The sequence below is a fragment of the Gopherus flavomarginatus genome, chromosome 2 (genome assembly GCF_025201925.1).
Source record: "Gopherus flavomarginatus isolate rGopFla2 chromosome 2, rGopFla2.mat.asm, whole genome shotgun sequence".
Taxonomy (NCBI): Eukaryota; Metazoa; Chordata; order Testudines; family Testudinidae; genus Gopherus; species Gopherus flavomarginatus.
Window position 1 is genome coordinate 169534422 of NC_066618.1, and position 15947 is coordinate 169550368.

At 39.3% G+C, this 15947-nt stretch overlaps 1 protein-coding gene across 1 annotated transcript in view; it reads right to left on the reverse strand.

The window, feature by feature from the left end:
• Positions 1–1146: 1146 nt before the first annotated feature.
• CDH9 (cadherin 9) overlaps positions 1147–15947 on the reverse strand; it is a 126612-nt gene continuing 111811 nt past the window's right edge. Inside the window, exons 10-12 of the mRNA XM_050939953.1 lie at positions 5607–5724; positions 5126–5377; positions 1147–2035 (exon numbers count right to left, since the gene is read on the reverse strand). Of these exons, the coding sequence (XP_050795910.1) occupies positions 1548–2035; positions 5126–5377; positions 5607–5724 (858 nt within the window). The 3' untranslated portion in view covers positions 1147–1547. The remainder of the gene's footprint in view (positions 2036–5125; positions 5378–5606; positions 5725–15947) is intronic.

Genomic DNA, 15947 nt, shown 5'->3' on the forward strand with positions numbered 1-15947 from the left:
ATAAATGGAGGCATTCCATTGAAAGTTTAAAAACACAGTGATTTTGGAACGCTTAGTACTTTCTCTGTATGTACTCACTAATCATCAAATCATATTGAAAAATTCAAATGCTACACAAAGTTTACATTCTTTGTTTTGCTTTTTGCCATTTTATGAAGATTTAAAAATGAAGATTTAAAACTCCTTCTAAATTGAAACCTTTGCTGCAACCTTAATTAGTGTGTTGCAACCAGTTCCACCCTAATATAAGGTCATGTCATCCTGTGATGTCAATGAAAAATTTCCATTGCTTAAAAAATGATTGCCCAGTATTAGCCATAGATTTATGAAATGTGTAAATCTGTTCCAGGTGGTAAAAATATATTCCATGCAATTTGCTAGGCTATTTTATCTGAAGAAAAACTACACTGAAATCTTTTAAGACTATTAAGGGTTTTTTTTTCTTCGTGCTAACTACCCTTCAGTTTTCTTTTTTAAAAAGCATTATTAGCCTTAAAATGGCCTTTAAAAGAGAGAAAGAGAGAGAGAGGAGGGGGAAAAAAAGAAAAAAAGATTAGCTTGCAGCAGACTTTCCTGGATTGCTGACATTTGCTTTCTCATCAAAATATAAGCAGCACAGTAAATTCCTCCCCCCCCCCCCCCACACATAGCGTATCTACTGGAACAAACCTTCATGGTTTCTTCAGTCCTATGTAATTCATGCATTTAATCCTTTTATTGGCCAACTGCCAGTAAATGGGGATGTGGGAGGGGTGGAATCACAGTGAAACTATATGTTGATGCCTTTGAACAGCCCAGAGTGAAGGCAGACTACATTTATTATAATCGCCTGTGTTTGGACTTACCCAGAAAATTTGCTTTTTATTTTTTTCTACACTGTACCTCTGTCAAAGAGAAACACATTCATATATTTTTTCTTCTCTTCATTTTACAGTACAGCCATTCTGATGTAAAGATGTTATTTAAAAAAAAAATCCATACAGCATACGATTCCTCCTGTTCAGTAATTTATGACTGGCAAAGTAAATGAAATAATGTTTTATAAATACTAATTTATTTAATAAAAATACAAAAATATAATATACATATATAAAAATATCATGATGAATCAACACAGACATTCTTTAACTCAATAAATATGGCAGTAATATTAATTCCTTTTTTTAAGGTATACTTTTTTCAGATTATGTTACAACACAGATGCACAATCTCCGAGCTAGTAATAAATGTGATGCAAAGCAATTAAAAAAAAAGTGTAAGTTTTCCATCTATTTATTATTAAAGGCACAAAAAGCCTTATTTTAGTGTCTTCTCATTGTCGGTGAGAATATTCCTTCAGGGGTTTTTAGGCAGAAAGGGTGAAGTATAGATTTTATTTTTATATTTAAATCAATCATATGAATTTACGTTGACTTATTGATTAAGCAAACTCTTACTAAGACAACACCTATTTTTTGTATTTTTTCCAAGTAAGAGAGTGTAGGCCACTTTATCTAGTAACATAGACATTACCTCCACTAACACTGACCAAGTCACAGATTACTTTTTCAGTCTCGGTCACTGTCATCTCCACCATACATGTCTGCCAGCTTTTTAAATCGAGGTCCCCAGTCACTAAGGTAATCATAATCTTGGTTGCCATCCATAGTAAGTGATTCCAAAGAGCTAAGTGAATTTGCTATAGAATCATTCCCTTCATAGGCGTATGTTGCTAGTGAATCGTAAGGGGGTGCGGTTGGGTCTAAATCATTTTCCTTTAGCCTTCGTTGAATAAAATCTTGGACATCAATGTTTTCCCACAGAGGTGCAGTCCTCCTTATCTGAAATATAGTTTCTGGTATAACATCTCTTCTCATCTTACTTTCTTCTCTTGCTTCTGGATTCCTTAGTGTTCCAATGTCAAAAGCCTGGGTATCCTCTTCCCCACCTCCTTCATCATTGTAAGTCACAATATTGTCCCGGACATCATCCTTTGAGATGATCAAGGGCTCTTTCTTTCTCTGCCTCTTCAGTGCTGCAAACAGCACAACTAAAACTGAAAACAAATAGATGATGAGCTGCAGTATTAGCCTAAATAATGAGATGGACAAGATAGTTAGCACTGAAATGGAGTTATGCACATTTGCAATGGACAAATAATTTTATAACTGAGAGAGGATGTTTGGAAAATAGGGAAAAACTACTATTGAACAATAATAAACTTAATTTTGATTCAGATATAAGAAGTACAAATACCTAATTTTAAAGTTAGGTTAAAGTTAAGGAATTGTGTTATTGATTAGGATTTGCATTTTCCGTGTCAAGCAAAATCCTGTTTTTCATGTTTGTCATTTTGTAGTTTCACACTAGAGAGGAGGTTTCTTTGACCATAGTCCCTAATAATGTTTAGTTTGTTTCATTTCTGTTCTGTGCAGCTTGCCATACAGATATTAGGGGTAACATTTGCATAAGTGAGGGTATGGCTACACCTGTGCTGCTGTAGCACTATAGTATAGATACTTGCTACAGCAATGGAATCACTGTAGTAAATGCACCCCCTTGAGAGGCAGTAGGTAGGCTGATAGAAGAAAAAATGGATGTAAACTGGCCATGAACAAATTCAGGATGGAAATCAGAAGAAAGTTTCTAACAATCAGAGGACTGAGGACTGAGGTTCTGGAACAACCTCCCAATAGGAGTTGTGGGGGCAAACAACTTAATTTAGTTTTAGGTGAGAGCTGGACAATTATGAGTGTGATTGTATAATAGATTGTTTGTGATGGTAGGGGTCAGGGCTAAACAGCCCTGGGGCTCACATCCAGTTTGACTTACATTCCCAAAATCTCATGCTTTAGGGTTTCAGCCAGTCATCTGCAGGGATCAGGAAGGGATTTTTTTCTCCAATATATTCGGAGCAGTTTTATTTTATTTTATTTTATTTTTATCTCCTTCCTCTGAAGCATCAAAGATGCCCATTGCCGGAGATGGAACATTGGCTGTGGAGGGAAGTGCTCTGAGGTGGCATCAAGCATTTTCTCTCTCACATGCTTGATTGGCTGGTTCTTGTTCATATGATCTGTGTCTAACAATGTCTAATCACCATAGCTATGTTGGCATGAATAGGTGTGATCCCTTGTGACAAAAGACACAAAAAATTCTGTTATGCTGGCAAAAATCACACTTTTTGCTGGTATAGCTTATTTCACTTGGGAAATGGGGACTGAAAAAAGCTACACCAGTAAAAGTGGGGTTACTCTAGTGCAGCTGTATCCACACTAGGAGCGCTTTGTTGGAATAGTATGCTGGTATATCTATACCTGAAAAGCTCTCCTAGTTTATACGTGGCCTAAGTCCCATTGACTTTCAGAGAGACTTAGGGCTTGTCTTCACAATGGAGCTAAATTGGTGCTGCTGCAATCTATGGAATGGCATCAATTTAGAGGGTCTAGTGAAGACATGCTCAATTGATGGGAGAGCACTCTCCCATCGATTTTTATACTCCTGTGCAATGAAGCAATGTCCGCAGGAGAGCATTTCCCATCAATGTAGCATAATGTGGACCCCACAGTAAGTAGATCTGAGCTACGTCAATATGATTTAGGCTCAAATTGCATAGCTTACATTGACTTGCAGCTGTAGGGAAGACCAGCTCTTAGGGTTCTAGGTGCCTAATTCAGTTTGGAAATAGGGCTTAGGAGCTCTATGTCACTTAGACTTTTTTTTTTAAAAAATTGCCCTAAGAACCTACAGTCATTAATAACAAAACTTTTACTGACTTCAGTGGCTTCAGGATTTGGAATCTAAGTCTGTACTAACAGCCATTTATTTAAACAACTGATCGTGCTGCAAGAAATACTAGTATGGCAATTTTCACCTTTAGATGAAGTGATTGAAGCTGAAGTGTGAGCCTCTACAACAGGAACTAAAAGACAGACCAGTAGCTAGGAGTTACAGCACAGTAAAGTCATCTGTGAATCAGATGTAGAAATGGATGCCTAACTCATGCTAAGAAGTAGGTTACACTTGTGCTCAGTGATATGAGCCAACTTTTACATGAGCACAGGTGAGCAATAACCTGAGCACTGGTGAGTAAAGGGCAGAGAGGGCATGCTGAGGACAGAAAGAACATGAACAGGAGCTGTATGCTTAAATGTGATCCACTGAATGGAGACAGTTCTACAGTTCTGTTCTATATAGTTTCTTTGTGTGGGCAGCAGCCATTTTTAGATTTTTTTTTCAGTTTTCCCTTATCATCAGTCAGGAATACTGGCTTGTAGACTCAAGTATGCTTAAGAACTCCACTTGAAAGAGCCAGATGCATTTATGAGGGCAAGCCCCTTATTGTTATGCTTCCAAAGGCTGCCATGAATTAGTATCTTTCACAGTCAGGTGCTCAGTGCCTCTTACGTAAGCTGTGCATGGCATTCGTGCTGATTTACCAGCTTCCTGTGCCTGCTTCCTCAGCATTTTCTCCAGTTGTCAAACCTGGCAGCCGCCGTCTTCATCTCCCTAACCCCACCTCACCAGTCTTCATCCTAAATCTCTGCATATCTCCCGGTGTCCTTGAGGTTGTCCCTTCTCTCTCTCCCTGTTCTTCCCTCTTCCATGCCCACCACCAGTCACCTGCCCTACCCCCTTCCACTTGCAAACATTTAAAAGTTACTATGTATATAGCTTCTCTGTTATATTTTCTATGCACATGGTTTTAAAATATAGAAACTATAAATGACTTAATAACTGGTGTAATTGTTAATTTTGTATTATTAGGAGCCAAATACTGTCATCTGTACTCTGTTGAGTGGTACATTACTCAACTTCATTAAATGGGGACTACTTGTCAAGTAAGATAATACTCTGCCTGAGTAGGGGTAACATAATCTAGACCTACATTACTATTTGCCTCATATCACATCTTAGTAAAATAGTGACATTTTAATCCTTGTTTTCAGCTTTCTTTTGAGTAGTTGTAATGACTTATAGTCCACATTCAAACCCTCCTATTACAAGGTAGTTAGTGTGGAAAATGTCCATATTAAGGCTTTTCTGTAGTCACCTGAATCAAGGGCTTTGTAGAGTGACAGCAGGCAATAAAGCAGTGACTAGCACGTGTGTATTAAATTACATATAGGTCACAAGGATCACTTACCTAACAGTATAATGATGCAGAGGAGAATGGCAATCAAAGCACCTGTGCTGAGGCCAGCTGAAAGAAGCAAAGCCTCAGCATTACAGGACTGCATATTCCCCCGGCTATCGCAGGCACACACTCGAATTGTCAGCGTGCCGGTGCTACTCTGGATTGGATAGTCATTGTCGAATATTAAGACTGGCAGGAGATAGGTACTCATTTTACTGCGGCTATATCCATTTCTTCTAGTCAGAATCCCTGCTGTGTTATCTGAAATGGAGGAGCAGAATAACTGTATGTGACAGTGTGATGTAGTCTCTGGCACGGGGGAAAACAGTGAGATGGCATGCTGGAGTTACCAACCCTCCAGGATTGCCCTGGAATCTCTGGGAATTAAAGATTAATCTTTAATTAAAGATAATATCATGTGATGAAACCTCCAGGAATTCATCCAACCAAAGTTGGCAAGCCTATGACATGCAGGAGCAGAGTTGGTTACCTTTGTTGTCAACAACAGAGAAGTTGGGATGAACTGCAAATTCTGGCACCAACTCAAAGAAGAATTTGTGGCCTCGAGGAGGCTCATCTTTGTCCACAGCACTAACAGTCTGTACCAGCTATAAGGAAAACAAAGTATTATGTTCTTAATGTTTTTTTTGTTATTTTTTAAAAAATAAGACAGCATGTTCTTATAACATATTGGAAAACACCCAATGCAATTATATTTGAAGAAGCAGTGCCCAAGTGTTAGTGTGCTATGTGGTGGTCTCATGTCAACACAAGGAGAGCTTCTGTTAAACAAATCAGCTCTTTCATGTTTAACTTCACATCCACCTAATAACACACAAACAAGGGCTTGCTCCTCGCTGCTGCAGGCAGCTCTCTATTCTGATTAGTTCTCACTGCCCTGTGTTGCTGTGTGAAGGGTGCCCTCTGACCAATCCAGCCTCCTCCCATGCCCTTATACAACATTAGCAGCTACTTGGGTTCAGTTCCTAGTCTGAATCTTTTTCTCCTGGAGATACAGTCAGAACATTGCAGAAGCAGAATTCTCAGCTGTTGGGGCCGGGGGGGAGGAGAGCGGGAGAAATGCCTTGCATCACCCTAAATGGACACCTCTGGTTATGGAATGGCACTGGTGAAAAATAGAGGACGGACAAGTCCAGTTGTGAGGGGAAGATAGTAGCACTGTCGTAGGGCCATGGGAGCCAGCATGCATAAAGGGGGGCAAAATGTTCCTTCTGGAATGCAGAAGACTCCCCTGCAGAGGCCTTAAACAAGAATATTTTGCCCCTTTCCACCCCAATACTAAAATAGGAAAGTTCTTATAATAAAAAGCAAATGGGAGCCCCTTGAGCTGCTTGGGGCTCCAAACAATTGCTTAGCCTGTTTATGCCTAGCACCGGCTCTGCTCCCCTGCCACATTAAAAGTAATTTAAAAAAAAAAGAAACAAGTAAGTACTCTAGTGTTTTTCAGACTAATTTAAGATGTTGATTGCATTGATATGGCTAAAGAAGGTAAAGTTGCTAAAACTGGGAAAGCAAACACAGTAAGGAAGAGTGAGTTCAGTACCGATGCTATATTAAGCATTGTGCAGTTATAAAGTGGTCATTACATTTACTATGTATAAACTGTGATAATTCATATGTACAGTAAAAATGACTACTGGATTGTTCACGTTCACTAACTATTGTAGTGCCACAGAAATCCAGCATGTTTTGCACTGTGCTGCTGCCGGCAGAGGTTTAGCGAGCACCCTCCGTACCCTCCGACCGGAGGGGGCCCCGCAAGGAAGGGGGCCCCTAAAAGTGGCAAAAAAAATCTAAGGTATAACTAGGTAAGTGACATTTATTGATGCTATTGCACAATCCATGTCGGTTTTACTGACAAAACCATGAAGTCATTATGATACATCATAATGCTATTGGCTACATCAGTTGTCTGTCGGTCAGTTTCGAATTTTAGTTGGACCCATTCAAAGAATGTGTATTTGCGTTCATAATGGCGGTCGGCGGATAAATGTTATTAATTTAGTTGTTTAGTTTTTTATCGTTTCCAATGCAGAAGCATGCTTTGTGATGTCTAAGAGAATGTATAAGAGCGGAGCTAGTAAACGAAAGGCAGCAAAAGATGCCGAGAAGGAACTTGAGAAAATTCCAAACTTGTCAACGTATTTTGTGCTGCAATCCAATGTACAGGTACAGGCACATGAAACGGACAGCGCTAGCAGTGACGAATCGTATCCAGAAGTATCCAGAAGTGCTTCAAGTGAGGTCGAAGGTGAAGCCAGTTGTTCTACCAAACAAACTGTGACAGATATTCCAGCTGCTGCCGGGAAAGAAGTATCTGAATCTGAACCACTGACTGATGATCCAGGAAATTGGCCGTCTATAATATTGGACAGGCAAGTGTGTGACATTGTTGCACGTGGCCCACCGCAGCAGAATGAAAGTTACGAATTTCCATTTAACGAGGAAAGACAGAGGTTCACAAGTACTCATTTCTATTGAACCATGGCAAATGGCGAGAAAATAAGACATTCATGGTTAATGTATTCAGTTCAGAAAGATGCCATTTTTTGTTTTTGTTGTAAATTATTTGGCACTGGCGACATACCGCTACGTCGTGGAACATCTGCTTGGAAAGCACTGTCAAAAAGACTTCAGCAGCATGAAACAGGCAAAGGTCATCAAGACTGTATGGTGAAATGGTTTGACCTTCGGTCAGGCATAGTAAACCGTACATCTATTGACCAACTCGAATTGCAGGCTTTTCTGAAAGAAAGAGATTTCTGGAGAAATGTTGTCAAATGCATGGTTGATGTAGTTATTTTCTTGTCCGAAAGAAACTTGGCATTTCGAGGAAGTAATGAAAAGCTCGGCGATCCTTCGAATGGCAACTTTTTGAGACAGTTTGAATTGCTTGCAAAGTATGATACTGTCCTCAGTGAACTTTTACAGAGGATTAAGAAGGCAGAGACACATATTCAGTACCTGAGTCCACAGATCCAAAACGAGCTGATTCAACTTGTTGCCAGTAATATTCAAGAGGCCAACATAGCGCAGCTTAAAAAAGCAAAATATTATTCAGTTATTTTGGACTGTACTCCCGACGTGTCACATGAAGAACAGATGTCTGTGGTGTTACGCTTTGTTGAATGCAACGGGTGTCAATATTCGTGAAGCGTTTGTTGGTTTTCTTAATGTTCATGATACAACTGGCGAGGGCTTATTGGAAGCGTTTCTTGAAAAGGCAAATAACTTAGGAATAGACACTGCTGACGTGAGAAGGCAAGCTTATGATAAGGGCGCAAATATGAGAGGAAAGAATAAAGGAGTTCAAGCCCGCATGCTAGAAATAAATGACCGTGCCTTGTAGGTACCATGTGGATCTCACACTTGGAATCTTGTGATCTCAGACGCGGCAAAGTCATCGAAATATGCCGTTGACTTTTTCGGTCTGATTAACAGAATATACTTTAACTTTTCTTCTTCACCTTCACGTTGGGATATACTTCAAGAACATATGCCAATATCTGTTAAAGGGTTATCGGACACTCGTTGGGCGTCGAGAATTGATACTGTGAAGCCATTGCGTTATCACCTTGAAGAATTGTGCAATGCTTTGTCATCTTTGTGAGAATATGCGCTTGAAAAGAAAGATGGCAATACAGCAACAGAAGCCGGTGTGCTTTTAGACCATGTTACTACATGGCCTTTTGTTCTGACTGTGTACACGTGGTACGATATACTATTTCACGTCAATAAAACCAGCAAATTAATTCAGTCACCAGATGTGTCAATTGACGTACTGCAGGCAGAAGTCGGTGCTACAATGAAGGTTTTGGAAGACTATCGAAATACAGGATATAACTCTGTGGTCACAAATGCACGTGAAATAGCAGAGCATATGGGTATTGAGCAGGTGTTTCCAGAAACCAGGGTGCGACATAAGAAGAGAATGTTTGATTACGAATGTGCTGATGATTCGAGTCGTCTTTCTGCTGAAGAAAAATTCAAATCGCAGTTCTTTCTTGTTCTCACTAATCAGGCCATATCTTCTGTTTCGTCACGATTTGACCAACTCATGGAGTGGTATAAATTGTTTGGATTTCTGTACAATGCTAACAGCCTGAAGCAGTGTCACAGAGAAAATGAACTGGAGAATCACAGCAAAAATTTTGAAAGAAAAATGGGAGACATTGATGCCAACGAACTCATAATGGAATTGAATCGTTTTATTTATGTCATCGAGAAAGAGAGAGGACTTGTCACGGCAAACAATTTTTTAACGTACATATACAAGAACAGCCTTCAGGAGATATATCCAAATCTTTGCATTTGCATCAGAATTCTTCTGACCACACCAGTTACTGTCGTTGATGCTGAAAGGAGCTTCAGCAGAATGAAACTGACCAAGAATATCCTGTGCTCAACCATGACAGATGACAGGCTTTCTGCGCTTGCAGTTATCTCAGTCGAGAACAAGATTGCCAGATCTCTGGACAATGACGCATTGATTAACCAATTTGAGGAGAACAAGGCTCGAAAGAAGCGCTTTGCGTAAATACAGAATACATGTACACTGTAGGCCTATGTATACATAATATGAACCCTGTATATTGTATAAAATAAATACCGCATTCCAGTTTCTGCATTGTAAGGGGCCCCGGACATATGTTCGGAGGGGGCCACGTTCTTTGTTGCTACTGCCCTGGCTGCCAGAGTTGTGGCTCTATCCAAAAGTAGAAGCTTTGGGCTTAATCAGGTGTCAGGATAGCCCAGTGGCATGAGTGAGTGGGTGGATTTCCCAGAGAAAGGATTTGCAGCTGGAATCCAGAATAAGTCTCAGCAGAGAACTCTCCTTACCACTTTACTCATGAACAGAGAGCTCCTCTAGCACCTGCTGTGAAGATGGACCTGCTTTTTATGATATTGCGGTGTGCTGAGTGCCTCATTTGAGATGCTAAATGTCTCCACTGTCCTGGGCATCTTCCACTTCCCTGACTTCAAAGGGGTTTGTTATCAAAGGGTTTATGCATGCAGCTTGTTTCACTGAGATTTTCAGAGCACATGCATTGCATTAACTGTCCAAGCAAAAGCAGTAACTGCTAAATAACACTATCTTAAGCTTTTGTAACAATTGAGTTAAGCACAGTTCCCTTAAAACACCTTTTTGAATATTAATTTCAATGAGAATTGAACACACTCATTCAATATTCTATATAGTTATTCTGCATCTCTCATGTTTGAGACCTATCTTGGACACTCCTGACAATACAGCAACAAAATATAGTAAAACACTAGATGAATAGTTGGATCTGGAGTAATTTAATTATAGTCAGTAGGTTAAATTAGGTGTAAATGAGAATTTGGCTCATCAGCTTCCTTGGCATTATTCCTCATTTACACCAATGTTGGGGAGATCAGAATCAGAGTCTTTATGGTTTCCTGTCATCAGAGCAGAATCTGTGAGGGAATTCATGAATGTCATCTTCTTTCATGATGAACAGAATATACTTAAAGCAGGATTATGCAATATTTCTTAAAATGAATGAGACTCTCAAGTACACATTAAGATCTCTACATTTTGAAAGCAAGTAGGATCCTGACACTTGGGGAACTTTTAAAATACATTTGGCCAAGTTCACACTCTTTGCAAAGGAGCTCTGTTGGCATGTCACTGAATTTATAATTCCACTAGCACTTTTTTCTCTAAATATTCCCAGTGTTGGTACCACTGCCACTGGCAGTAGCAATGGTGGATGTGATAGCATAGGCATGGATTTAGATAGCTACAACATTTAAGCCCCATGTCGCCAAAGTCTACAATTCCAGTGCCATTATAGCAGAAATGCCTTATGGGGGAAGGCTAGCAGAGCATCAAATCAATTGGGAAAAAAATTTCCTCCTGCATTTTTGTAGAGATCTGAAGGACAATGTGAGAATAAGAACATCAGGTAGAAGAGAAAGAATTAGAATATGTGCAGATATTTGTCCAAGAATTACTAGGAAACATCCAGAGAGAAAATACCCAGCTAGAATAGCTACCAAAGCATTGTAACTGAGGATCCTGTGGCTTTTCGAGATGTAATCAGTGAGATGTTTGTAAGATCCACATATGATTCCTTTCAAGTGCAAATAATATGAAGAGTGGGCAGCTGTGGCAGAAACAGAGAAACCTAATTACATTGAAAATTTATTGTGAGAATAAGGCTGCAGAAATGAAAAAAACAAACAAACCCTTATTACCTGTTAAAGGTATTGGCTTCTTGAAAAGATGGAAGAATAAAGGGGAAAAAAAATTACTGGCAAAGTTTTCCAAAGGGTGAATAAATCAAAACAAAAACAAACAAACAAAAAAATAGAACTATTATGAGGTTAGCTTTTGTAGATCTAAAAATCATGAATAAAAGAAACTAAAGTCAATCCTAGATGTAGAAATTAAAGAGACCTAGCCATTCTGATTTTTGGTGTGGTAGGGATACTGTAAAAACTAGGACATGATGTTTTGCTATGTAAAGTTTGTGGTGTCAAATGAAATACATGCTTTTCCATTTTGAAACAGTTCTGAATTTGGAATTGTACTCATGCTTCACAGAAACTTCAGAGATATCTGACATTGTAAGATTTATGAGAGATTTTTTTTTCAAGAAAGTGACTTTAACTCAAATCAAATGTGATTTTAGACCTATTGAAAAAATACATTCTTTTTCGTTTAGATGCTCTTGTGAATGAACTCGGATTGAAAAAATTCAGCATTACTGTCAGTAATTCTACCTTTCTTAGGAGAATCAGCGTGAGACAGCTCATTGGGATTTATAGGATAAATTCCTATTCTTGAGGTGATCACTCAGCTTTTCAAATGCTGATAATGTAAACCTGGAGTGTCCATACAAACACTTCACTTTTATGTGCAACACAGAGTAGTTTTATAGCTGTTTAAACAATGTAGGCCAAGCAGTGCAACCTTTCTTCATGTTGGTGAGCACTCAGGCCCAGATCCTTGAAGGTATTTAGGTCTCTATGTGATTTCATAACTTTGAGGATCTGGGTCTTACTTCCACTGAAGTCAGAGGGACACCCCATGAGTAAATGCTCACAGACGTGAGGTGGGGTTCCACAGTTGCGTAGGTGCTGGAATTAGGGGTGCTGCACCACATCCTGCCTTGAAGTAGTTTCCATTATATACAGGATTAAGAGTTTGGTTCAATGGCTCTCAGCACCCCAACTATACAGATTGTTCCAGCACCCCTGTTCATTCAGCCCTTGTTTATGTTTCTTTCACAGAGTGCCATCTCTTTCTCAGATATTGCAGATGATTTGATGCTACGGTGTTTTCTCCTCATTGGTCCAGACTGCTGATTTGTAAGTATCTCAGCATGCTTTAGAAGATTCTCTTAAAGGCAGAACGGAAAGTTCCTTTATAAAAATCCAAGTAAGTCTTTTGTATGAATCTTCATGAAGGGAATGGGATGGGACAGAAGATATTGCAAAATGTTTGGGGAAAATATATTTACCATGATATTTTAACAAAGACTTGAAACAACCAACACGTCCATGAGATGCTTGGCAATCTGCCACACAAACTCCTTTTCAATATGTCACTGTCAATATATATTGATTGTCATTATGAAATGACACCTTTCTTTGAAAACGGCAGTTTTCATTCCCTTTGCATAAGGCAGCTGTGATGTCACTCGCTATGAAACCAGGGAGATTCCTGAGGAGTTCAGGGAGGCTAATTTGTTTAAACAGTCCCTTCCTTGGAGTTTTCAAACAACACAATTAACTTACAGCATAAGTTTTGTACTTTGCAATAATGATAATGTATTGTTAACCTGGGGATGCTTAACTGTCATGGTTTCAGAATTTTGCTTTTGTTCTGCTGCAGAACAAGCTGATTGGAGTGTAGCTTTGAATTCAGATGAATGATTTGAGCTTTAAGATCTGGCAATTTGTGACTTGCCTGAAATAAGCATAGATATCGCATAATGCTAGATGGCTTTTCAAATGTCTACACTATTGTCTGTTTCACTCATGGTGTGTGTGAGATATCAAACATCAAAAATGTTACTAGTCCCCTGATTGAGCAATTTTTTATTTGCTTCAGTCTAGGGCTATGTCTATACTTACAGTGGCATATAAAGTACACACTGCCTGCCTTCCTAGCACGGGTATAAATAGCAGTGTAGATGGTGAAACACTGTTTAGGTGAGTAAAAACATGTCAGAACCATTGGGTATATACCCGACATGGCTCTCTACATACTCAAGCAGCGCCTCCCACATCTACAGTGCTATTTTTAGCAATGTAGGGTCCCACTACCATCCTGTTAACAAAGACTTTCCCTGCTGTCTCCCACTATCACCACCAGAGCCTTTCACTGGCATGTTGTCACTACAGAGTGCAGTGTGCACACAGCCTGCTTTTCATTGTGTCATGTGATTACATGTACCCTGGATGTCACCATTAGTGTAGACAAGGCCTAGGAGTGAATATCACAACTCACAAACCTTAGATCACTGTATTATCATTTTCTGAAATATGTTAGTCTAGTTATGTGCTGCACATATTTTATCAAGGGGCTTCCCCAAAAATCATCTCCTAAATCCATGATAAACTATGAAAAATATGCTGAGAGGGAGATTGTCATTGGACTTTGCTGAATGCATAGGAAGGAGAGCACAAAGAGACTTTTCTACCATGCTCCTCTTGGGATGATGTGACTCCACTATCCCCAAAGGGGTAAGTGTTAAAGGAACAATCTGAGTATATCAGTGATCAATCACAATGGTAGGTTGGAAAGATGAAGATGTATAAGAATCTGGGAGGGACTGTCCTTCTTAGGAAATCTTTCCAAAATATCTGTCATTTGATGCATTCTGAAGGCAAATGGTTTACTCGTCAGAAGTTGGCTCTTACCCCAGAGATAATTACCAGCATGTCAGAGGTCAGAAAACCTTTCCCCTCTTCCTGTGTTTAAAAGGATTGCAGAATTTTAATATATCACTCGACTAAGTCAATGGATGCCTACCCATAATTCAGCTACAGGTCTGTACAACAATGCATGATCAATATTTAGCAATGGTGTCATGACAATTATGCCTTTCCCTGCTCCTTCCCAGCCTGTGGAGAAAATACAGAAAAATAAAAGGAAAAATTATCATCTTCCCAAATAAGATGAGCTCTATCCATGTTCTGATGTTTGGGAGCTCATCAATGGCAAGAGAGACTATAGCACCAATGAGCAAAACAGTCTAGTTGTTGATCACTATTGTTAATGTGGTCTCAGCAAATATAGGGAGTTGGATGAGCTGATATCCTAGAGTTGAATTTTGCAGTCATTGATTCATGTTCTATTAAAGTAAAACTCCCTGGCTTCCATGGAGAGAATCACCTGACTCTGCCCCTAGTTCAGGTCAGGATCATGCACTGCTCTTAATGAGCTCATAGAACAAGGTTGTGAGAGACCCTTGCACAAGAGCCTTCCACAATAGCAGTCCTTGTGCTTCTGGAGCTCCATCACAGAGAAAGCGACACTTAAAAGAGGACAAAGATGAGTTGGGGCCAGGACCCTACTGCTCCCACCTTAGCCCACATTACAAGTCTGTGGAACAGATCTGGAACCCAACCTAATGATGAAGCAGAGGGTATATTGCCATGTGAAAAAAACATTTATAGAGATGATGCCCTTCCTCAATAGACTCTCTCATCACTGCCGCCCCTGGGATGTTGCAACTCGGTACTGCTCTCCCCATCTCCCCACACAGCTGCATCATAAATGCCACAATCTACCCTTTAATATTGGCTGACATTGAACACGAGTATTGTAAGCTGGCAATGAGAAGGAATAATTGATATTTCTGGCTGCTTCCTGATGTGAATGAGATTTAGAAAGTGGTGTGATTAATAGCTAAACTCAATTAAAAAAAATCTTAAATTTAACTAAATATATTTATCTTCTCTGTCTAGCCCTCATGCTGTGATCATCAGCGTTAAATGCACTGATGTGATGCAACGGGAAACAAATATAATTCGAACAGGTTGGCTGCTTTCGGTGAGCTCTAAAATAAGGTGGAATAGTACGAAATGAGTAATAGTATATTATAATATATTGTACATCATGCACTATTGTACAATAATTGTATTGTACAGTACATTAAAATAAGCAACGAAACTGGAGCCTATTTGGAATATAAATACTATATGTCCAAAATGTTCACATATGTACATTTAAATCCATAATTATATTCAGACATCTAATTAAAGGTGACTTGATTTTTAAAGGTGTTGAGCACTTGCAACTCCCAGTGAAGCCAACTTTACATAAGTGCCTAAATATGAATTTGGGTGCCAAACTTTGGATATCCATGTTTGAAATTTTTTACTTGAATCTCCTACTTGCCTGCAGCCACGGAAACCTGCAAATATCACATCCCTGCATATGTAACGAGTAGGAGGCAGTACTTCAGGGAATGATATTTGATGCAGCTAATGTCTGTAGCATTAGTACTGAATTTGCTATTTGGGCAAAATAATTTCTGGAATTATATCATAATTGCTGAGCTCATGCTATTTGGAAGGAGCATCTGAATAGCTAAATACCAGACTAACTAATGGGCCTCTGTCAGCTACTTTTTTTAAATGCACGTTTTCTCTAACCCTGCTGTCTTCATTTTTAGCAAAGTAAAATTTGGTGGGGATGTAATGGGAAGAATGTTGACTAACTGGAATCCACACAGATGTTACCCAAAGCCAAGTCAAATCTTTGAGCACTTAAATATAGAAATATAGAAAGATCTGAGGGCCAGAAACAAAATGGAGGAAATAATAAAAT